Source organism: Triticum urartu, chromosome 7, assembly GCF_003073215.2.
Source record: "Triticum urartu cultivar G1812 chromosome 7, Tu2.1, whole genome shotgun sequence".
NCBI lineage: Eukaryota > Viridiplantae > Streptophyta > Magnoliopsida > Poales > Poaceae > Triticum > Triticum urartu.
Window position 1 is genome coordinate 411,970,584 of NC_053028.1, and position 24,741 is coordinate 411,995,324.

General features: G+C 47.8%; 1 protein-coding gene across 1 annotated transcript; it reads left to right on the forward strand.

Annotated features, from left to right (window-relative positions):
• The first annotated feature begins 12,001 nt into the window (after positions 1–12,001).
• Positions 12,002–13,567, forward strand: LOC125520625. The gene is made up of 2 exons (XM_048685588.1): positions 12,002–12,959; positions 13,043–13,567. Exons 1-2 carry the CDS (start codon positions 12,347–12,349, stop codon positions 13,087–13,089), a joined length of 660 nt encoding a protein of 219 aa, XP_048541545.1. The 5' UTR covers positions 12,002–12,346; the 3' UTR covers positions 13,090–13,567.
• Positions 13,568–24,741: the final 11,174 nt, after the last annotated feature.

The window sequence follows — 24,741 nt, forward strand, 5'->3', positions numbered from 1 at the left end:
TCGGATCGTAGCCCTTCTCGATAGAGTTCGTCTTCAGGGGATATTCTTCCGGAGATGATGGAGAGCGAAACACCTCCCCCTGCCACCCTGCCTCATGAGGCGGGTGGCCCTGAAGTGTCGTCGCAGAGGGTTTCTCCTGATCCGCCAAGGCCAGGGGGCAATCCCTTGGCCACCTGGAGTCCTCAGTATTCGGTCCTAAAGAGAGCAACAGAAAGAATCCGAGACCGTACAGTGTGCGGTCGGACGCACGAAGGATCTTCTGGAGCAAGCGGCCATCTCAGAAGCGCATCGTACGCTAATGGGTACGGTAATTGAAAGGATTTTGTCCGCTGAAAGCGGATTGCATGAAGCTTTTATGAGTCTGATGAAAGGCTTTGAGGTATGTGAAATAGTGTATGTTCTTGACGGTACGGCACACGTTAAGTGTGCCCTATGCAGATAGTAGCCCCTGAGACTCTGGTTGTCGTCGAAACGGTGACAAACAGAGGATCATAGTCCCAGGTAACAACCAGACCGCCTTTATGTGCAGGTGGTTGAAGCTCCGGTGGCTAGCCGGACTGATGTGTTTGCCGAGCTAAAGCGGCAGCTTGATGCGGCAGATGCCGACATCGTGCTTGTCAATAAGCGGCTTGATGAGGCACATGGTAAGTGATTTCTCCGGTGATCAATGCATAGCAAGAGGAGCATTATGCCAGTATCTTTAATATGTTGTGACTGCAGATGGAGCTGCCACCATGGAGAACCTTCGGGCAGAGCTTGCCCGAGCCAAGGAACAAGCAAGGAATAGCGATGCAGCCGCTCTAAGGGCGGTCGAAGAGCTACGGGCCGAACAGTCCGCGCATCGCCAGAGCACGGAAAGGATAGCCAAGATGGCCATTGAGTTGAAATATGCCGCTGACCGTTACCAGCTTCTTGAAAAAGAAAGCCGAGCGAGGGCGATGGACCTAGAGAAGGCCATGGTAGCAGCCAAGGAAGCCCGCTCTAAAATCAGAGCGACGAAGGAGGAGCTGCATCAAGCTGCGGATATCATGGCTGGGAAGCCATTCTTGTTGCGGACTAAGTTCGAAGATCCGAAGTATGCTCCTCTTGATCAACTATGGAGTTCTGCAGACGCCTACGTGGATTTGGCGGCAAGTGCTGCTGATGCGGCCGAGTACTTCAAGGATCTAGGAGATCGCGAAGTGGAAAAGCTGTTCTGGTCACAGCTCCATGCTCCAGTGCGTTCGCTGCTGTTGAATGAGCGAATGGCCGAGTGGGCCGAGCTCCATAGGTTGTCCGGACTTGCCATGAGGTCCGTTGTGGATCATCTATGGCCGGGAGGGCCAAGGCCGAATAGTTACTTTAGTTTGGTGCAACAATTCCTTGGTGCTGTGTCGCACATTGATGCTATGAAGAGGTCGGCGTGCATAGAGGGTGCACGGATGGCCTTTGCCCGTGTCAAGACATATTAGGCAGGGATGGAGGCCACCACTGTTGCAACACAGGGTTCGGCCGTAGGCCGAGTGGCTGCCGAACACTACTTTGAAGAAGTTCTTGAAGGCGCTCATTCGATAGAGGCTCAGTGCTCGAAGAATATTATGTTCTAGTGACATGTATTCCCATTGTAAAAACAATGTTTTATTGAGTTATAAGGCTGTGTTTATACTTTTGCCTGAAAGTATTGTGATGCCTCCTGTGTGGCCGTTTATTTATATATGTATATAACCTGAAAGTTTGTAGTCGTCGGCTTCTGCCCCCATGCATATAATGCGGGGGTGTTCGCAAAAAATGCATATTCACACTTGATCCAACGTCTTGGTCCATTAAGGAGGTGGTAGCGCAGCAAACGAGGCAATCAGACTATGTTGCTTTAACACTTTCACTTAGCCTTAAGAGTTTGATGGTGGGGCTACTATATAGCCCCTGGTACTTCTGTGCTCGTCCGAATACGGGGCGCATACATACATGACCGGGAAACGGCCCTTCGTTAATGCGGAGGAATCCCGAAGATTCTGCTAAGTCATCGAGTGGTTGACCAGTCTCGTGCTATATCATGACAGTCAGTTTTCGGCTTTCTCTACTGAGGTGCTCATCCGGATGAACCAGGGCACAATCGCAGTAGTTCTCCCAGTGCTACCTTAGCTGATATAGCGGAACGTAAGGTACCAAAACATGGGAGCCGGGCAAACCCAACATTTGACCAAAGACATGATTCTGAGCTGACGCATATAAGGCCAAACTCGTGACGCCGAACACTCCCTAAGGTATTCGGTCTTTATAACATATGCCGGGCTGAACAATGCCCTTAATAATAAACTCTGGGTGTCCAGGTACGTGCAATATCCTGACGTGGCCACATGCCAATACGTCGGCATCCTTCTCGGTTGTATTGAGTATCCGGAGGATGTGAACAACAAGAGACAGTAAAAAAGGTTTACGCAGGGTCTTAATCTAAAAAGAAACCTTTGAGCAGGTCCCTGCTGCACATCTGCGCCTGTGTCTCCGTTGTGCCGTGTCCTGGACGGGTGTAGCACGATTGTCATCTGTAAAAGAGAATAACTTAGGTGAAAGTTGCCGTGCCAGAAAATTGGTTATTATCAATAAACCATTAAAATTCAAGATAAGTCAAGTTGAGCCGAACTAGCCCTGATTACACACGGGAAGCCCCTGGCACCGTCTAGGAGGGTTTGATCATCAAACCAATCTCATGTATATGTAGTGGTGCACCGGACTCGTCTAACCATGTCCGTGGTCTTGACGACCTGTCATTTATTCTGGTTGGTGAGGCCGTTTAGTGCTCGGCGGCTAAAGCCGCCGCACATTCTTCCGCGCGTAGAGAACGCTCAGTGTTTCCGCTAACTGTGATGGTGCCACGTGGACCGAGCATCTTAAGCTTGAGAGAAGCATAATGCGGTATTGCATTAAAACGAGCGAAAGCCGCTCTTCCGAGTAGTGCCTGATAGCCACTTCGGAATGGAACGATGTAGAAAGTTAACCTTTCGCTTCGGAAGTTGTCGGAAGAACCAAATACAACCTCTAGTAATAGAGAGCCCATGTAGTGGGCCTCTAGGCCTGGTATTACTCCCTTGAAGTTAGTAGTACGGTGGCTTATTTTTGTTGGGTCTATCCCCATTTTGCGGACTATGTCCTGATATATTAGATTTAGACCACTGCCGCCGTCCATGAGGACTCGTGTGAGATGGTATCCGTTTATTATTGGGTCTAACACCAAGGCAGCCAATCCTTCGTGCCGGATGCTTGTCGCGTGATCCCCGTGATCAAAAGTGATCTGGCAGGCCAACCAGGGGTTGAACCTAGGGGTGACGGGCTCTATGGCGCGTGTGTCTCGGAGTGCATGTTTGCTTCTCCTCTTCGTCACATGGATCATGTTGACTGTTTTAACCTCTGGTGCGATTTTTTCTGTCCTCCAGTGCTTTGCTGGCGAGGCTCGTCCTCGTCTTCGCTTGGTGTCTCCCCCCTTGTGTTCGGTGTTTAGCTTACTTGCCTGCTTGAAGACCCAACATTCCCTGTGGGTGTGATTTGCAAGTTTATCGAGGGTGCCATGAATCTGACATAGTTTGTCAAGAACTTGTTTAGGCCAGATGGTCCGTCTCTGCTGCCTTTGAAAGGCTTTTTCCGCTGACCTAGTTGAGAGCCCCTGAATCCGGTGTTTACCGCCGTATTATCTGGGCTATCTTCTTTATTTCGATGCTTGCTTTTATTGTGTCGTGGTTTTCCATTGCCATCCCTGACTTCGGATGTGCTTGGGTCACTGGTGCTACTGCGGGCTACCGGCTGTCTTCGGCCGTGCAGAAGCGGGTCATGAGACTTGTTAGAGCTGCCATTGTTCTCGGTTTTTCTTGGCCGGGGTGTCTGGCGAGCCATTCGTCTCAGATGCTGTGTTTGAAAGCTGCTAAGGCTTCAGCATCCGGACGGTCGACGATTTGGTTCTCCTTGGTGAGAAACCTGTTTCAAAGCTTTCGGGCGGACTCCCCAGACTGTTGAATTATATGACTTAAATCGTCTGCATCCAGAGGTCGGATGTAGGTCCCTTGAAAATTAGCCCGAAAAGCGTCCTCGAGCTCCTCCCAACTTCCGATTGAGTTTTCGGGGAGGCTTTTCAGCCAGTGCTGAGCTGGTCCTTTAAGCTTGAGGGGCAAGTATTTAATGGTATGGAGATCGTCTCCGCGAGCCATATGGATTTGGAGGATAAAGTCCTCAATCCAGACCCCAGGGTCTGTGGTCCCGTCGTACGCCTCTATGTTCACTGGTTTGAATCCTTCTGGGAATTTGTGGTCCAGCACCTCATCGGTGAAACATAGGGGGTGTGCGGCACCCCTGTACTTGGATGTACCATGCCGTTTGGACGGTTGTGGTATTTGGTTTTGATTTTGTGCCGGAGCACTCTTCCTAGATCCGTAGATGGATCTGGTCGTACCGGATTTTTGGCGCAAGTCCTCACGTACATCGTGTGTTAACTTATGTGCGTATTTGTTATCCGCTCTATCACGGGCACAAGGTGGTGGATCCGGCCGGTTGGCTGTTTCATTTTTTGGCTGTGTGGGCTCTAAGGCCTCGTCGTCTATAGCGACCCGGCCTCAAACGGTCAAGTCTCTGTGTTTCAGTGTCATCCCTGGACCGGTAATGCTGACACACACAGTACTCAAGGATTTATAATAGAGTAGCAATCACACACTTATTACATCGAATGTCTCAAAAGAGAACTTATTACAATAAATATGGCTTAAGGCCATCTAATACGATAACAACGGAAGGCTTGGAAGATAAAGTGAGTCCATCAACTCCAACGGCATAGCTGAGCTGCACGACAACGACCTAACGAACCTTACTCCTTGTCTGAAACGTCTGCAACATAATACATTGCAGCCCGAAAACAGGTCAGCAAATGGAATATGCTGGCAAAGTAACACAGTAGAGCATGAACAGAATAATGCTATCACTACATGCATATTTGGCTGGTGGAAAGCTCTATGGTTACAGTTTTGCGAAAAGCCAATTTTTCCCTACAACAAAGGAATAGATTTTATTTAACTATCATGGTAGTTGAAACATCATTGAGAAGGTTCCTGCAACTCAATCCCAATTAAAGTAATTATCAACCCAACAATATTAAATTAAATGTGATGAGATACTTAAGATACTCCAAGTACTAGATACTCAAGATGTCCATAACCGGGGACACGGCTAACCATGATTAGTTTGTACACTCTGGAGAGGTTTGCGCACTTTTCCCCACAAGACTCGATCGCCTTCGTTGAATCTCCCGCACTACATGGTGTTTGAGAAACGGATGACCGAGACACGGTCTTTTAGAAACATTAACTCTCTACTCCGGGCAGACCATACCAAACCTACAACCCACTACCTGCTGATCCACCTCTTCAAGAGCTTCATGTAACTTACTCAACTATGCTAGAGCCCATAATAGCTTGTGGCTGCACACGGAAGTTTCTAGCATGAATCATCTTAGTTCCCTTTGAGCCTGGGTGGCGGTCCATAGGAAGATCACACGGGTACTCCGGGATTTCCAACACTACAGGCAACACTGGGTACTCCAGGTGCCTCAATCCACCCAGATGTGTATTTAAGTTGCCACCTTAAGTTCAACCATTAATTAACAATCTCACATCTGTCATGGATTTCACTCACCCAAACCACGTCTACGAGCATAGCATAGCAATATAAGCAACACGTAGAAGTAACTCCTAAGGGTTTGAATGTAACAGGGCAATAGGTTCTACCTATCAGCTACTTCCCAACCCACATGTTAATAACATCCTAACCATGCAATGTTTGAGGATTGGAACTAATGCATAAAAACTGGGTGATAAAGGGGAATGATCAAAGTGTTACTTGCCTTGCTGACGATCCACGTAACCTAGAGACTCCAAATAACACGCTTCACACTCCGGGAATTCTATCGCAAACAAACAATAGCATACATAAGCAATCAAACAAAGAAACACGGGTAAAACTCAAATAAGAAGATCTAACCAGAAAGTTCAACTTAAGAACTCCGGTTTGCAAAAAGAATCAACTCGAACGGAGCAACAAAACTCAAACGATGAAAGAAACAAGATCCGTTTACTAATCTGGATCTATGTCAAATTTTACAGTAGCAAAAGCTTGTTCAAGTTGGTTAAACGGAAAGAGGGTCTCGAGATGAAGATCTAGGCGCTTGAATCGCCTGATTCCGATAAACGAGCGAAAAGATAAACTAGAACGAAAAACGGATCAGAAATCGCGATCAGAAATAATCACGGAAAAATCCGATTAAAGAAAACTGACGAACAAGCTAACGAATGAGCGTTCGCTGTCTGCGGCTAAACGGTGAAAACCGTTCGTAAAAACGAACATACGGACGGACGTCCACTAAATAACTAAACAAAAAAAATAAAAAATAAACCAATCTACAAAAAAACCGCGGGTTCTAAAGAAAAACCGATCGGTTTTTCCGTAGAAAACCGACGGCGGCGGCGGCGGCTACCGGCAGTGGCGGAACGGCGGCGGAGGCGTGCGGCTCCGGCGGGGTTGGGCGGCGAGGCGGCGGCGGGGCGGCTGCGGTGGCGGGGCGGTGGCGGTGGGGCAGTGGCGGCGCGCGGGTCGGGCGGCTAGGGTTTCGGGCGGGGGGTGCGGGGTGGGCTGAGGGGCAGCTCCCCCGGCTTGTAAGGCCGGCCGGGCCGAGAGTCCTTGACGGACACGTCCTGGTTAGGTCGGTTCGCGTTTTTTTAAACAATTCGGACGTGCAGAAAAAGAAAGAAAGAAAAAAAATACTAAACAGACTCCAAAAATCCCGAAATAAATTTTCCCCGTCCTCTAAAAATAATCCAGACAAGGTGAACATTTATTTGGGCCTAAAATGGAATTTTGAAAAACGCATATTTTTCCTAATTCAAATAAAATAGCAATAAAACTCCAAATAAAAAACTTATTTGATTTTAATAGTAAATCTCTGGTATTTCTTTATTTTGAGGAAATCATTTTATCCTCTCTCTTTTATGTTTTTATAAAAGAAATATTTCAGAGAAATAAAATTAAAATCAAGCTATCCTCTTTTCATAATTCGAGAAAAGCTCAAATATGAAGATAACAAAATCCCCAACTCTCTCCGTGGGTCCTTGAGTTGCTTAGAATTTCTAGGATCAACCAAAATGCAATAAAATATGATATGCAATGATGATCTAATGTATAACATTCCAAATTGAAAATTTGGGATGTTACATCGTCGAATTCAGGTAACAGCTTGCGCTTTGGATAGCTCTTTGTGTGGTAACTTCCACCATACTTTGCTTCATTGTCGAGCACTTTGTTCCACCTGCTGTTGAGTGTATTTTGTGCGGCCTTAAGCCTTTGCTTCTGCTTCTTCAGACTCCTCGCCATGGCAATAAGCCTTCTGTGGAGGTTCTCTTGCTCCAAGTGCGTTTCCGGGATGATGCGTGCATCTTCGTCCAGACTGTTTTCCTCCCCAGAGGGGGTTTGATGAGGTTTATACTCGGCATCGCCGTGTTCGGACGTCGGATCCGTACTATGTTCACCGCTTGCGGCTTCATCGTGCTCTGCCGCCGGGGCAATGTGGTCGTCGTTTCCTCTGGAGTCGACTGGAGTGTTATTTTCTCTTGCGCTGTTATCGCTGTTTTTGCTATGGCGGGAATTAGAGCGGCGCCGCTGATGTCGGCGCTTGGGTTGTTTCTTGGAGGGGCCATCCTCCGCTGTCTCTTCGCCATTGCCTTCTTTGGGTGTATCCACCATGTATATGTCATGTGATGAAGTGCCTGTCCGGCACCCTGTGGGCGCTGGTTCCTGTTCGTCTCCTGCATCTTCGTCCATGCCGTCGATGTCTTTGGAGTCGAAGTTGAGCATGTCGGTTAAGTCGTCGACAGTGGCTACTAAGTGGGTGGTGGGCGGGTAGCGAATTTCTTTGTCGTCCATATCCCATTCTAGCCGGACATAATTCGGCCAAGGTTCTCCTAACAAGGAGAAAGACTTTAATGAATTTAGCACATCGTCGAAAGGCGAGTGCTGAAAGATATCCGCGGAGGTGAACTCCATGATCGGTGCCCAGTTGGATTTGATGGGCACGGATGCAGGCGTCTCGGAGTCCGTGGCTGGAGACGAATCCAGTGGTTTGGCGACACGGCTCTCGTAAGGGGTGAAGTCAGTATCCGGCTCCATCGCCACTGAGAGTGCGGCCTCCATGGCGGGGTCTATCCCTCTGTCTTTGGATGGCGCAATTTGCTCCGGATTGAAGACCGGAGTAATTGCAGATGCGACCTCCCGAACACTGTCCGACGGCAGAGTTACGTCGTGCTCATCGTGACTGTGCGGCGCACCTGACACCGGCTCGAATCTGCCGAAGATCAAGTCTCCGCGGATGTCGGCAGTGTAGTTCTGACCTGATGGCCAGGGGCGTAGCTCTCGATCTGCTCCAGATGGCCAAGCGAATTGGCCCGCAGTGCAAAGCCGCCGAATACAAAGATCTGTCCGGGAAGGAAAACCTCACCCTGGACCGCATCACTACCGATGATCGAAGGAGCCATCAAGCCTTATGGTGACGACACAGTGGAACTCTCAATGAAAGCACCAATGTCGGTGTCAAAACCGGCGGATCTCGGGTAGGGGGTCCCGAACTGTGCGTCTAAGGCGGATGGTAACAGGAGACGAGGGGCACGATGTTTACCCAGGTTCGGGCCCTCTTGAAGGAGGTAATACCCTATGTCCTGCTTGATTTTTCTTGATGATATGAGTATTACAAGAATTGATCTACCACGAGATCGTAGAGGCTAAACCCTAGAAGCTAGCCTACGATATGATTGTATGTTGTCCTACAGACTAAATCTTCTGGTTTATATAGACACCGGAGGGGGCTAGGGTTACACAGAGTCGGTTAGAAGGGAGGAGATCTACATATCCGTATTGCTTAGCTTGTCTTCCACGCCAAGGAGAGTCCCATCCGAACACGGGACGAAGTCTTCAATCTTGTATCTTCATGGTCCAACAGTCCGACCAAAGGATATAGTCCGGCTGTCCAGAGACCCCCTAATTCAGGACTCCCTCAATGCAGAAGAATCTAACACTGACAGATAGCCACCAGATGGGTGGGGAGGCGGGCATGAAGGATGCTACTTATTGCGCGACAACACTACGCAAGAGTAGCTGTGCATCAGCTGACCCCAGTGACACTGAGACTACAGCTGCTCGTGATGATGCAATATCTGATCTATATGGAATGAAAGACAGACTGAAGGGCGTGCTTACACATTATGAAGGTACATTAAAATGTGCAATAGCCTGGGTTTGCCCACCTTTCTTGGAAGATGGCCTCTTGTTGGACAATGTGCCATTGAAGCCGGGCTGTGTGAAGTGCTACGTGGCTGAAGTAAAGCCTGGATTCAATGAATTTGCCCTGAAGAATGTCCTAGGAGACTTAGATGAGCAAATGACCTTGTGAGAAACACTGTTACATCACATCCAGTGGCCACGAAAGGAAATAGAGTTCATCGTTGAGATCTCTGAAGCCCCGCCAAGAGCAACCAATGTCGCCCCTCAACCGGTGACGCTCTCCTTGCCACAACAGCTCTCGCGGGCTGATGCATCAACCTGTGATCAGCCGACCCGACTGTGGCATACATGCCATGTCATCCTCCGACCAAAAGAAGCCAGTGTCAAGGCCTACAACTGTTGAAGACTCACCACCGGTTCAGATGCCGGTCGCTAAAGCAGCAAGGGGAGACCCAACTGCAGCACATGCTCATCAGACCAACCTGGTGGAACGGAGTGCTAAGCAGTCTGATGCTTCGGAACAGCCTACTAAGCAGTTTGTAGGTCCAGAACTGACTGCTCATCAGTCCGTCGGTCCGCAGTTGTGTGATCAGCATACCAATGCGTCAGCACTTCCTACTCAACAAACCAACGTGTTGGCACGGCCTCCTCAGCACACCGACAAGTTGGCACCACCTACGCAGAAACCCGACATAGCTTCAACGCATGGTTAGCAGTCCAATGCCTCTGCTCCTACAGCTCAGCAGTCCGTCACAGCAGCACCGCCAGCTTAGCGGTCCGGCATAGATAAACTATCTACTAAGTAGTCCGTCGAAGCTTCACCTTCTGCCTGGCAGTCTACCTTGCAGCCAACCAGACATTCTGCCAAAAATGCTTCAAGTATCGAGAAGGAAGGGCCAAAAAGGCTACACCCACGAGGAAGCGCAGCGAGAGAGTGAAGAGGAAAGAGAACGATTGCCTTTTACTTAAAGCACTCATCGCCCAAAACCAAATTAACAGCAGCTTGTTCGAATCGGGGAGTAATATTATTTCTGACGCCATGGATGATGAAGAAGTACATTTGTTGCTTGCTAAAAGTAAAGCAGACGTACTTCAAGCACGCAATTACGTCCATGGCCAGCCATTTTTGTTGGCGAATACTTTGATGAGTGTAGCTCTAGTTGCCGTGAGTTACATGAATATTGCATGGATCTAATGTCAGAAGGTCATTATGGTTTGCTAGTCCACTACAACAGAGATCATTTTCGACACAATGCTGGTTCCATCAATGTGAGTTTAGAGGACTTACATCTCTTCTTTAACTTCAACGAGCTCGATGCCACTCTTGGTAGATGCCTGATTTTGTAAGTACTTAACAAACTCTGATCAACTTCTCAATACAAGGCTGTAAATGATAAACAACTAATTGCATTTTATTCCTCTTAGGGGATTGAACGCGCAGAGAAGAAAAAAGGAGAGTGTGTATTTCATAGATCCTGAATTAGCAAATGGCACAACAATACATGGTAAGGACCTATGGGACTGGGCCGTTAACACGATCGTCCGTCTCTTCGAAAACACGTTCCATGCAGAATCATTTCTCTAGTCATATCATGAACGGTAAGTAAGTAAAAAACCACGCATACACTGATTGTCTTTCAGATTTCGACATAATTCAAAAGTTCATGGCTTTCTTAATATGTAGCAATCACTGGATATTGGTATTCATTGTTCCAAACAAGAACACAGTTTACTACATCGATTCTCTCAGAGAGTCAACAAACGCTCAGGATCTGACGCATCTTCAGCAATTCATGGATAGGTATTGAATTTTATGATATTGAAATTAATTTGCATTCATATCTGGTTCAGTAATTGATGTTGTAAAAATTCATCTTCATTTGCAGTGTGCTCGCATTGTGGAAACCTAAACCAGGAAACCTGTTCAAGAGGGAACTACCTGTGCAGCATGAGATCGTTTCTCCGGTAACACACTGAAATTCGTTATTTTCGGAAAATTTATCCAACAGTCCGCAAATACCTTTTATTATGCTAGTCAAATGTTCAAGCTTCTAAATAAACCTCTTTCTATTTTGTCCAAAAAAAATAATACATCTAACAACGATTAGGTTGTTCCTAACAGGACAAATACATGACTAATTCTGTAAAAAAAATTCAGTGTCCTCAGCAAGAAGCAGGGACCAACCTTTGTGGATACTATGTTTGCAGACACATGATCTCCATCTGCAAATCTGATGATAGTTGTGACGATCCTCGCGAATTAGTACCAGTAAGTCTATCTTAATTAATATCTTCTACTCCACTCATATGGCACATTCTGATCTTAAAAATACTGCAGCTCATCTTAAACCGAGGACCCCTGAACCGCTCCCGGCTAGTGAATTGCTGATGGTTCGGAGATTTATCAGCGACTTCTTTCTGAATCACTACATCAATCCCACTAGTGATAATGAAGATTTCAGCATGCATTCTCCTAAAACATTGAGTAAAAGTTAACCGCTAAACATATATATATATACACACACACACACACACATATATATCTCTCTCTCTATATATAGAATGGGTCTATCATGATAACATCTCTTAAGACCTTATTCTAATAACACTTTAGCTTACTCTGATAACACTGTTTCATACCGAGCCTCACAAACGAACCACCTAAACAAAAAACAAAAACCACCCCACCCCACGTCGCACACCTTATCCATTCCCCTTCCCTCCCACCCACCCACCAATCCCGTCCCCATCACCGCTACCTTCTTCCTCCACCCCGAAACCACACGACGCTACCTCCTCCCACCTCCCTCCGTCGCCGGCCAGCGCGCCTACAGGATCCCCACGGCAACCCCACCTCCTTCCCAGCCTCGTCCAAGCCCCCTGCCGCCCTACCTACCTCGCGCCTTGCCCCCACCTTCCTCCCTCCCAGCCTCGTCCAAACCCCCTGCCGCCCCACCTACCTCGCGCCTTGCCCCCACCTTCCTCCCTCCCAGCTCTCGAGCATACCTCCCCATGGCACTTCACCGGCTGCAGGTGGCCTCCGCGCCCCATATCGCGCGGATCTAGCATGCCCTGCAACCGGCGGCCTTCCACCAAAAGCACCGGATCCACCGACACGGGCTCTTGCACTACCGTGAAAGAAGCGGATCCTCCCCTCGTCCTCGACCCGAGCAGCAACACGGAGGTGTTCTTGCGCCGCCCCGTGCGTACCTCCCTTCCCCAGCCCAGATCCGCCTCCAAGGCGGCCGGATCCGCCCGAATGGCGCGCGGCACGGCCACTACCTACCCCCAGTGCGACCTTCTCCCTCCTCATGAGCTCAACCCCTCCCCAAATTATTCTCTGCGGCAGCCTACCTTGCATGGCTTTCCTCGGCAGCCGTCGCACCAATTCGCTAGCGCAAGGGCGCGTGCAGTTCTGCCCGCGGGGCGAGCAGTGCACTTGGCTCGTCCCTATGAAACAGTAGTGACCTTCTCCCTACGACGGGGCGAGGAGATCCGGCGGTCTCCGACTGTGGTCGAGGCCGTGGCCACCACACGCGTCAACAATAGCGAGATTCCACCCCTTGGATGCACTGCAGTTCAGTTTTGGTGGGCGCCGCTGTCCTCTGACAGGCGTGTGTGCAGTGCGGTCCGGTGGCGGGGTAGCCACCACTGGACTCCGGCGGTCCTCTTCCCGTCACGTACAAAAAGCCATGCCCAGGTCCAATTTTTTTCGTTGTTGTTATCCACTGACGGCAAGCAGTGCAACTTGCTATCATTGCAGATGAGTTGGGGCGTCCGTGCAGTGCGCAAGAACTTGAGGATGATTGACACGCCCTTCGGCAGGAGGTTCGCCAATTGGATTGTTGCTACAATTTTCTGGATTGTTGCTGCAGTTTACTTGGTGTGGACAGGAGGTTCTCCAGCTGGCTCATGCAGCGAGCAGTGCAGGTTGCTCTTCACTGCAGGTCGGTTGGACCATTGGTGCAGTACCCACTGTTTTTGCTGTTGCTCACACACATCACCGGTGGTTCACCGGAGCACCCCGTCGCAGCTCTCTCCTTCCCCAACATGCAGTTCACCGGCGACGGCCTTCAGTTCGTTTTGGTTGCTGTCGATGCCATCCCCACTGTAGTACAGTGTATGTGCGTGTTTTGCGTGGTATCCGGCTGGGGGCCTATGTTCCTTTACAATGTAAAAAATAGCATGAAAATGAAGTGCACTTCTGTTGTATCCAAGTTTCAGTTCTCCCTTAATATGAAGGAAATATGTCCTAGAGGCAATAATAAAATTATTATTTATTTTCTTATATCATGATAAATGTTTATTATTCATGCTAGAATTGTATTAACCGGAAACATAATACATGTGTGAATACATAGACAAACAAAGTGTCAATAGTATGCCTCTACTTGACTAGCTCATTGATTAAAGATGGTTATGTTTCCTAACCATAGACATGTGTTGTCATTTGATGAACGGGATCACATCATTAGAGAATGATGTGATTGATTTGACCCATTTCATTAGCATAGCACTTGATCGTTTAGTTTGTTGCTATTGCTTCATGATTTATACATGTTCCTATGACTATGAGATTATGCAACTTCCGTTTACCGGAGGAACACTTTGTGTGCCACCAAACATCACAACGTAACTGGGTGATTATAAAAGTGCTTTATAGGTGTCTCCGAAGGTACTTGTTGGGTTGGCGTATTTCGAAATTACGATTTGTCACTCCGATTGTCAGAGAGGTATTTCTGGGCCCTCTCGGTAATGCACATCACTTAAGCCTTGCAAGCATTACAATTAATGAGTTAGTTGCAGGATGATGTATTATGGAACGAGTAAAGAGACTTGCCGGTAACGAGATTGAACTAGGTATTGAGATACCGACGATCGAATCTCGGGCAAGTAACATACCGATGACAAAGAGAACAACGTATGTTGTTATGCGGTCTGACTGATAAAGATCTTCGTAGAATATGTGGGAGCCAATATAAGCATCCAGGTTTCGCTATTGGTTATTGACCGGAGACGTGTCTCGGTCATGTCTACATTGTTCTCGAACCTGTAGGGTCCGCACGCTTAATGTTTCGATGACAGTTATATTATGAGTATGAGTTTTAATGTACCGAAGGAGTTCGGAGTCCCGGATGAGATCGGGGACATGACGAGGAGTCTTGAAATGATCGAGACGTAAAGATCGATATATTGGACGACTATATTCGGACATCGGAAAGGTTCCGAGTAATTCGGGTATTTTTCGGAATACCGGAGAATTACGGGAATACGTATTGGGCCATACGGGAAAGAAGGAAAAGGGCCTCAAGGGTGGCCGCACCCCTCCCCTTGGTCTGGTCCGAATTGGACTAGGGAAGGGGGGCGCCCCCTTCCTTCCTTTTCCTTTTCCGTTCCTCTTTTCCTATTCCATATAGAAGGTGGAATCCTACTAGAACTAGGGAGTCCTAGTAGGACTCCACACTTGGCGCGCCCCATCCTAGGGCCGGCCTCTTCTTCCCTTGCTCCTTTATATACGGGTGCAGGGGGCACCCCAAAGACACAACAATTGATCATTGATCTCTTAGCCGTGTGCGGTGCCCCCTTCCATCATAATCCTCGATAATATTGTAGCGGTGCTTAGGCGAAGCCCTGCGACGGTAGAACATCAAGATCGTCACCACGCCTCGTGCTGACGGAACTCTTCCTCGACATTCTGCTGGATCGGAGTCCGGGGATCGTCATCGAGCTGAACATGTGCTAGAACTCGGAGGTGCCGTAGTTTCGGTGCTTGATCGGTCGGGCCGTGAAGACGTACGACTACATCAACCGCGTTGTGCTAACGCTTCCGCTTCCGGTCTACGAGGGTACGTAGACAACACTCTCCCCTCTCGTTGCTATGCATCACCATGATCTTGCGTATGCGTAGGAATTTTTTTGAAATTACTACGTTCCCCAACAGTGGCATCAGAGCCTAGGTTTTATGCGTTGATGTTATGCACGAGTAGAACACAAGTGAGTTGTGGGCGATATAAGTCATACTGCTTACCAGCATGTCATACTTTGTTTCGGCGGTATTGTTGGATGAAGCGGCCTGGACCGACATTACGCGTACGCTTACGCGAGACTGGTTCTACCGACGTGCTTTGCACACAGGTGGCTGGCGGGTGTTAGTTTCTCCAACTTTAGTTGAACCGAGTGTGGGTACGCCCGGTCCTTGCGAAGGTTAAAACATCAACTTGACAAACTATCGTTGTGGTTTTGATGCGTAGGTAAGAACGGTTCTTGCTAAGCCCGTAGCAGCCACGTAAAACTTGCAACAACAAAGTAGAGGACGTCTAACTTGTTTTTGCAGGGCATGTTGTGATGTGATATGGTCAAGACATGATGCTAAATTTTATTGTATGAGATGATCATGTTTTGTAACCGAGTTATCGGCAACTGGCAGGAGCCATATGGTTGTCGCTTTATTGTATGCAATGCAATCGCGCTGTAATGCTTTACTTTATCACTAAGCGGTAGCGATAGTCGTGGAAGCATAAGATTGGCGAGACGACAACGATGCTACGATGGAGATCAAGGTGTCACGACGGTGACGATGGTGATCATGACGGTACTTCAGAGATGGAGATCACAAGTACAAGATGATGATGGCCATATCATATCACTTATATTTATTGCATGTGATGTTTATTTTTATGCATCTTATCTTGCTTTGTTGACGGTAGCATTATAAGATGATCCCTCACTAAATTATCAAAGTATAAGTGTTCTCCCTGAGTATGCACCGTTGCAAAAGTTCTTCGTGCTGAGACACCACATGATGATCGGGTGTGATAGGCTCTACATTCAAATACAACGGGTGCAAAACAGTTGCACACGCGGAATACTCAGGTTAAACTTGACGAGCCTAGCATATAACAGATATGGCCTCGGAACACGGAGACCGAAAGGTCGAGCGTGAATCATATAGTAGATATGATCAACATAGTGATGTTCACCATTGAAACTACTCCATCTCATGTGATGATCGGACATGGTTTAGTTGATTTGGATCACGTGATCACTTAGAGGATTAGAGGGATGTCTATCTAAGTGGGAGTTCTTAAGTAATATGATTAATTGAACTTTAATTTATCATGAACTTAGTCCTGGTAGTATTAGCATATCTATGTTGTAGATCAATAGCTCGCGTTTAGCTCCCCTATTTTATTTTTGATATGTTCCTAGAGAAAACTAAGTTGAAAGATGTTAGTAGCAATGATGCGGATTGGATCCGTGATCTGAGGTTTATCCTCATTGCTGCACAGAAGAATTATGTCTTTGATGCACCGCTAGGTGACTGTAAGGACATATTTATCCCTAAGTGTTTTGGTGATTGATGATAACGCATTTGCGGACTAATCGTGTGCCATGAGTTTTCCAGACTCTTCTCTGCTAGGCACAAGATGATTGGGTGCCCCTCGAAGACTGACGAAGACGGCATCTTTTTTACGTTTCTTTTTGGTGGATTTGAGTCATAGGAAAGCCGTACTATTAAGAGGGGGTCCGCGTTGGAAAGGTTTAGGTGGAATCATCACGTACACGTCTCCTTTTATCCCCTCCTTCTTCCTTGGAGCTTCCTTCGTTTTTCCTACCTCCTTTGACTGGCTGCTGTTGTGGTTGCGGTAGTACTGCTCCTGGATCAACGGTAGTACCGTGGGCATCCATGGTAGTACCGCGCGGTGACGCGGTAGTACCGCTGGTGCTCACGGTAGTACCGCTCCCCTGGAGCCGCACTACCGCTGCCCACCAGGCTAGTGCCGCCCCTTTGCGATAGTAGGAGCGGATGTAATTTTTTACATCCGCACCTACCGCGGTAGTACCGCTTTCGCCGTGCGGTAGTACTGCGCTATGCGGTCAGGCAGTAGTACCGTCCCTCGGCAGTACTACTATGTCGAGTTTTTGCTACTTCCGTTTTTTTGCGGAAGTAGGCACGGAAGTTCCCCTTCCCCCTGGATGGGACTTTTGCCTTACGGTAGTACCGCATTGGGGGCGCGGTAGTACCGCGCGTGCGGAAGTACCGCCCCCAGCTTGCGTCTGTTTCCCTGGCTGGGGTCGCGGCAGTACCGTGGGACGGTATGGTAGTACCGCACTGCCGTGCAGTAGTACCGCTTGGTTGCAAGCAATAGTACCGCGCGGCCTTGAGGTAGTACCGCTGGCCAGGCACGGTAGTACCGCTGGCCGCGGGCTGGTTGGTGGGTAACGGTTGGATCTTTTTCACACACTATATAAAGGGTCTCCTTCTTCCCCGTTGACTCACCTCTTCCACCATTAAAGCTCCATTATTGCTCCAAGCTCCATTTTCGCCTGATCTCACTCCCTAGCCAACTAAACTCGTTGATTTGCTCGGGAGTGGTTGAGAAGGCCCCGATCTACACTTCCACCAAGAGATATTTGATTCCCCCTACTAATCCCTTGCGGATCTTGTTACTCTTGGGTGTTTGAGCATCCTAAACGGTTGAGGTCACCGCGAAGCCATAGTCCATTGTGGTGAAGCTTCGTGGTGTCGTTGGGAGCCTTCAATTGAGTTGTGGAGATTGCCCCAACCTCGTTTGTAAAGGTTCGGTCGCCGCCTCCAAGGGCACCAATAGTGGAATCACGGCATCTCGCATTGTGTGAGGGCATGAGGAGATTACGGTGGCCCTAGTGGCTTCTTGAGGAGCATTGTGCCTCCACACCGCTCCAACGGAGACGTACTTCCTCTCAAAGGGAAGGAACTTCGGCAATACATCCTCGTCTCCACCGTCTCCACTCTTGGTTATCTCGTGCCTTTACTTGTGTAGCTTATTTGTTTCATATATCTTGCTTGCTTGTGTTCCTATTCGTGTTGCATCATATAGGTTGTTCATCTAGTTGCATATCTAGACAACCTACTTTGATGCAAAGTTTAAATTGCTAAAGAAAAGCTAAAAATTGTTAGTTGCCTATTCACCCCCCTCTAGTCAACCATATCGATCCTTTCAATTGGTATCAGAGCCTCGTCTCTTTATTAAGGACTTTACCGTCCAAAGAGTATGGTTGATACCGTAGACGGTGCGGAGGAACACTCCGGTGTGAATCCTATCTCGTCTACGGGCGATGGGGGAACTTCGGTCTCTTGTGAGGAGTTCAATGTGGCCTTGGAGACATTGAAAACCTGCATGACGACCGAAGTTGAAAGTATGTTTACTAAATTTCTTGAGGGGCTTAAACTATCCACCGCACCATTGAAAGTGGGTGATCCCGCCATCAAGGTGTCGGATGCTATCCCCGACAAGGGGGAAGCTAGTAGTGAAAAGACTCCTTCTTCTAGTGGCAAGAATGGCACCGACATCTTTGCCCATGTAGAACCACCACTTGTTTATGGTGGACCGGTTTCTTCCACTCATTTGAATCATGCCGGTCCTCCCCCTAAGATTGTGAAAAATGAGGATTTTGATTCTTGGTTTTACCGCTTTAAGCGTCATTTAAATCATGTGAACACTAACGTTTGGAGAATCATTGAAGAAGGTTTCTATCCACATGATCCAAGCAACTTCACTCCTCGAGAAGCCGCGGACAATCAATTCAATGAGAATGCTCTCTTCATCATTCAAGATGCAATTCCACCCGAAGACCTACCTCATCTTCGTCCCTTCTCCTTGGCCAAAGATGCATGGCATTGTGTTGTGTCTCTCTACCGGGGAAGCGCAAGCATTCAACGCTCCAACTATGAAGTGGTACAAGATGAGGCCGATGAGTTTGCAATGAAGGAAGATGAAGAACCTCGTGAGCTTTATCGGAGAGTAACCAAACTCGCGGTCTCACTACGAGATCACGGGAGCAAGGACACGGATGACAATTGGATCAAGCGCAAATTCCTCAAGGAAATGATGCCCTACCACAAGGCCATGTCTTCCGTCATTCGTCAAAGACCGGACTTCCACACTTTGACCTCAAGCGAAGTGTTGGATGAGTTTGTGGCCATGAACATTTTGGACAAGACCGCCGACAATGCGGTGCTCCGTTCTCAACGGGCAAAGAAGCCTAACCTTGCATTGAAGGCCAAGCTCACCGTGGAAGAAGAAGAAGAGGAAGAAGAGGAGAGCAACCCCGAAGATACGAAGTATGCATATCATGAACACATGGCACTTGCTTCAAGGCAATTTTGGAGTAAGAAAAACTCGAGGCCCAATTTTAGCAAAAACAACTCGAGTGGCACAAGGGGCAAGCAACATGTAAGGACTTGCTACAATTGCGGCAACGTGAGTCATTTCGTTGCGGAATGCTCGTATGAGAAGAGGGAAGACAATGGTGGCAAACTCATCCGAAAGGACAAGGCCAAGTCGTTCCCCAACAAGAACAACTTCACCAAGAAGACTCCTCCCAAGGCTTTGGTTGTGCAAGAAGAGTACAATGAGGATGATGATGATGAAGATGATGAGTTGGTTGCCATGGCCTCCGTTGCCATTGCAACAACGTCACGGGTGTCTCTCTTTGACTCACCCAACGAGAGCATCACCGCCAAGTGCCTCATGGCTAAAGCCACCAACAAGGTAACCTCCAACATCAAAACTACCATCATTAATCATCCTTCCCCAACGGATAGCATTAGTGAACTTGAGGGAGCTAATGTGGAGGCTAACGAGTTTGAGGCCTTTATGGGCAAACTCAAGGGAAAATCCAAGAAGCACTTTGTTGCTCTCTTGAAACAACTGGGTGAGGCCAATGACATGATCGAGGCTCACGAAGACACCATCTCTAAGATGGAAGGGCATAGTCGTGACTATGCCGATGAGATTTCGGATCTTTCCAATGCTTTTGAGGAAGAGCGTGGTCTTCGTTTGGCTCTTGAGGAGTCACACAACGTTGATCATGCTAAGTTAAAGAAAGATTATGATCATGCCCTCATTGTTTCTCGTGTGCTAAATTCCGAGAAGGCCAAACTCGGGGTTGATCTTGCTAGACTCAGAGAGGAGTTTGATATACTTGACAAGGCCCACAAGGCCTTGAAGGGTATTCATGCTAGTCTCAAGGAGTCTCATGATCAACTCCAAGTGAAGCTAACTAAGGAGAAAGCAACTTTTCCTCATATGGTTTTAATTGATAATGCAAATGCTACTAACACGTGTTGTGAGCATATACATCTTGTTGAGGAAAATGCGAAGTTGAAGGAGCAACTTGAGAAAGGTCTTGCGACTTGCATACAAGGCAAGAAGAACCTCAACGATCTCTTGATCAACCAAAAGGGAGGTGTGGCCAAGGAAGGGGTTGGGTACGTGCCCGACTCCAAGAACAAGAAGAAGAATGACAAGACCAAACGACCTCCTCCCCTCATGCAAACCTTTGTGAGGGAGGGAGAGAGTGCCCCTAAGGAGAAGAAGAAGAACAATGTCAAGAAGGGCAATGCCATCCCTCTCAACAAAGCCGGCGATTTTAACCCTTCTTATGTGTTATGCCGTGCTAGTGATGGGCATGTTTATGCCAAATTTGTTGGTTCTCTTCATGAATACATTGAATGGTCTATTTGGGTTCCAAAAACCCTTGTTACTAACATCAAAGGACCCATTACAAAATGGGTACCTAAAACCAAGCATTGATCTCTTGTAGGTGTTTGCTTCCAGTGGGGGATCATGGTTGCTCGATAGCGGAGCTACAAATCATATGACCGGAAGCAAGGACTTGGTGGTGGACATGCACAAGGTTCCATCTATGCCCACCAATGTCGAGTGGGGTGATGCCTCATCTTCTAAGGTATTGGGACTTGGCAAAGTGGTCATCTCTCATGATCTCACGATCGAGAAGGTCATGCTTGTTGAGTCCCTTGCATACAATTTACTTTCCGTTCGTCAACTTGCTATCATGGGCTTTGCCACTTTATTTGATATCGATACCGTGGCCCTCTTGTGGAGCAAGACTCTTAAAGTAGCCTTTGTTGGGCATGTCGAGAACAGTCTATATGTGATTAACTTTTCGGAGCGACCCACTAAGACCGCGACATGCCTAATGGCTAAAGTTGATGTGGGATGGCTTTGGCATCGCCGTTTAGCCCATGTCAATATGAGATCTTTGCAAAGTCTCCTCAAGGGAGACCATGTCTGTGGACTAACGAATGTTAGTTTTGCTAAAGATCGTGCTTGCAGTGCCTGTATCGAAGGAAAGCTACATGAGAAGGCTCACCCTCCCACGACTATCATTTATTCAAAGAGGCCTTTAGAGCTCCTTCACATGGATCTCTTTGGGCCTCCATCCTTCGATAGTCTTGGAGGTAGGAAGTATTGCTTGGTGATTGTGGATGACTACTCAAGGTACACGTGGGTGTATTTCTTCAAGAGGAAGAGCGAGACCCAACAAACCGTCATTGACTTTGCAAATGAAGCACAACGTCAACATAATGCAAAGATCTTGACAATAAGAAGTGACAACGGCACCGAGTTCAAGAACTACACCTTGGATGAGTTTCTTAGTGACGAGGGAATCAAGCATCAATATTCCGCACCCTACACCCCTCAACAAAACGGTGTTGCAGAGAGGAAGAACCGGACGTTGATGGATGCGGCAAGGACCATGATGGTGGAGTTCAAGTCTCCATACAACTTTTGGGCGAAGCCATCAACACCGCGTGTCATGCATCAAATCGGCTCTACCTCCGCAAGGGCTTGAACAAGACTCCATATGAAATACTCACCGGTAACAAGCCCAACCTCAAGTACTTCCGGGTATTCGGGTGTAAGTGTTTCATTCTCAAGAAAGGTGTTCGGTTGTCTAAATTTGAGGCTAGAGCTTATGAGGGCATATTTGTTGGTTATGCTACAAACTCTCATGCTTACCGTGTCCTCAATAAATCCACGGGACTTATTGAGGAGACGTGTAACGTGGAGTTTGATGAGAATAACGGCTCCCAAGTGGAGCAAAGTGGCACTTGTGATGTAGGTGATGAAATTCCTCCTCAAGCCATAAGAAGAATGGGTGTTGGTTTCATCCTACCCATTAAGGAACCCCTTGTGGCCGAAGGAGAAGGACAATGCTGCACTCAAGTGGAGCCATCACCAACCCAAGGCCCACACGCTTCCAAAGAACAAAGTGAAGGCCCTCAACCTCATGAACAAGACCAAGGGCAAGATCATACTCAAGACGGTGTGGACACACCAAGTGATTCCCAAGGTCAAGTTCTCTCCCCCGAGCAAGTTCAAGATCAAGAACAAGTTCATGACGGCGCTCAAGATGATCAAGTAACCGCTCCTCAACTCACCACCGAGGAGGAATTAGAGCGTCGTGCCGGCAAGGTTGCTTCCAAGCTCTCCACCAAGGATCATCTCATGACGAATGTGCTTGGAAGCTTAAGAAAGGGGGTAAGCACTCACAGACAATTAGCAAATTATTGTGAGCATCACGCGTTTGTCTCTTGTGTGGAACCCCACAAGGTCTATGAGGCGCTAGAAGATCCGGATTGGCTCAATGCCATGCACGAAGAACTCAACAACTTCGAGCGCAACAAAGTGTGGAGATTGGTGCCAAGGCCAACGGGGAACCACAATGTCATTGGAACCAAGTGGATATTCAAGAACAAGTAAGATGCCCATGGGATTATCATTCGCAACAAGGCTCGTTTGGTAGCACAAGGCTACTCCCAAGTCGAGGGTATCGACTACGGTGAAACCTTTGCTCCCGTTGCTCGTCTTGAATCCATTCACATGTTGATTGCATATGCTTCTCATCATAACTTTAAGTTACAACAAATGGATGTGAAGAGTGCTTTTCTTAATGGTCCCATTAATGAATTGGTGTACGTCAAGCAACCCCCCGGGTTCGAGGATCCCTACTTTCCCGATCATGTGTATCAACTCGATAAGGCACTCTATGGCCTTAAACAAGCCCCACGTGCGTGGTATGACCACCTTACCGAGTTGTTACAAGACCGTGGTTTTGAAGTTGGGCTAATCGACCCCACTCTTTTTTACTAAGAAGGTCAAAGGGGATTTGTTTGTGTGCCAATTATATGTTGATGATATTATCTTTGGTTCTCCTAACAAAGCTTTCAATGAGGAATGTGCCGCTCTCATGAGCTCAAAGTTCGAGATGTCCTCCATGGGAGAGTTGAAGTTCTTTCTAGGGTTCGAAGTGAAGCAAAGAAGAGAAGGAACCTTCATCAATCAATCCAAATACACTCAAGACATGCTCAAGAGATTCAAGCTAAGTGACGTCAAGTCGGCTTCCACTCCAATGCCCACCAAGTGCCAACTTGACTTAGATCCCAATGGTAAAGTGGTGGATCAAAAGGTATATTGTTCCATGATTGGATCCTTGCTTTACCTTTGTGCATCTAGACCGGACATCATGTTGAGTGTGGGAATTTGTGCACGGTTTCAAGCCGCACGTAAGGAAAGTCACTATGTGGCGGTCAAACGAATCTTTCGGTATTTGGCTCATACCCCAAACTTTGGCTTATGGTACCCAAGAGGATCAAACTTCAAGCTTGTAGGGTACTCGGATTCCGATTGGGCGGGAGACAAAGTGGATAGGAAGTCCACTTCCGGAGGGTGCCAATTCCTTGGTTGCTCTTTGGTAAGTTGGTCTTCCAAAAAGCAAAGTTGTGTGTCTCTCTCGTCTACCGAAGCGGAGTATGTTGCGGCCGGTAGTTGTTGTGCACAACTCTTATGGATGAGGCAAACTTTAAAGGATTATGGTGTCACTTGTGACAAAGTGCCTCTTTGGTGTGACAATGAAAGTGCCATCAAGATCTCTCTCAACCCGGTGCAACACTTCAAGACGAAGCATATTGAGATCCGGTATCACTTCATCCGGGATCACATTAGGCAAGGAGAGATCGAGCTCAACTACGTCAACACTCATGATAACCTTGCAGATATCTTCACGAAGCCCTTGGATGAAGCAAGATTTTGCGAGTTAAGGCATGAGCTAAATATCATCGATTCGAGCAATGTTGCTTGAACCCTTGCACACCCCACCATACTCAACGTGTTGTCCTATTTAGATGTAGGCATGGACATAGGGGGAGTGATGTTCTCTCAATGAACTCTCCCTCCCCCCATTATGCATAAATCAATCAAGTCTTTCACATTAGCCATATTTGATGGTACTTGTGCTTCAAAGACGAGTTTTGGTCATAGACCCAAGGATAATTCTTCGTGGTGCCATACCAATTGACTCAAACATAGGTGGCTACGGCCACCGCCCTCTCTTTTGGAGAGGTGGTGTCTCGTGGTTGGTTCGTTTGTCGTGTGCCTTTCTGGTTTTGTGTGTTGCGTGGTCTTGTGGTGTTGTGTTGGCTCGGAGTGGTTTGTGCAAAGATCCCGTTTTTCGCGCTCGAAACGTGCATCTTCTTGAGCCCATGGTACTACCGCGTCTGGGCGCGGTACTACCGCTTTGGGAGGCACGGTACTACCGCGCCACAGCACAGTACTACCGCTCTGGTGCGGTACTTCGGAAGTACCGCACCGTGCGGTACTACCGTGTCTGGGC

Coding starts and splice junctions, on each gene's coding strand:
- LOC125520625 (XM_048685588.1), top strand. CDS start 12,347: ATGCCCTGCAACCGGCGGCCTTCCACCAAAAGCACCGGATCCACCGAC. Junction 12,960..13,042: donor GGCGGTCCTCTTCCCGTCAC/GTACAAAAAGCC, acceptor CTATCATTGCAG/ATGAGTTGGGGCGTCCGTGC.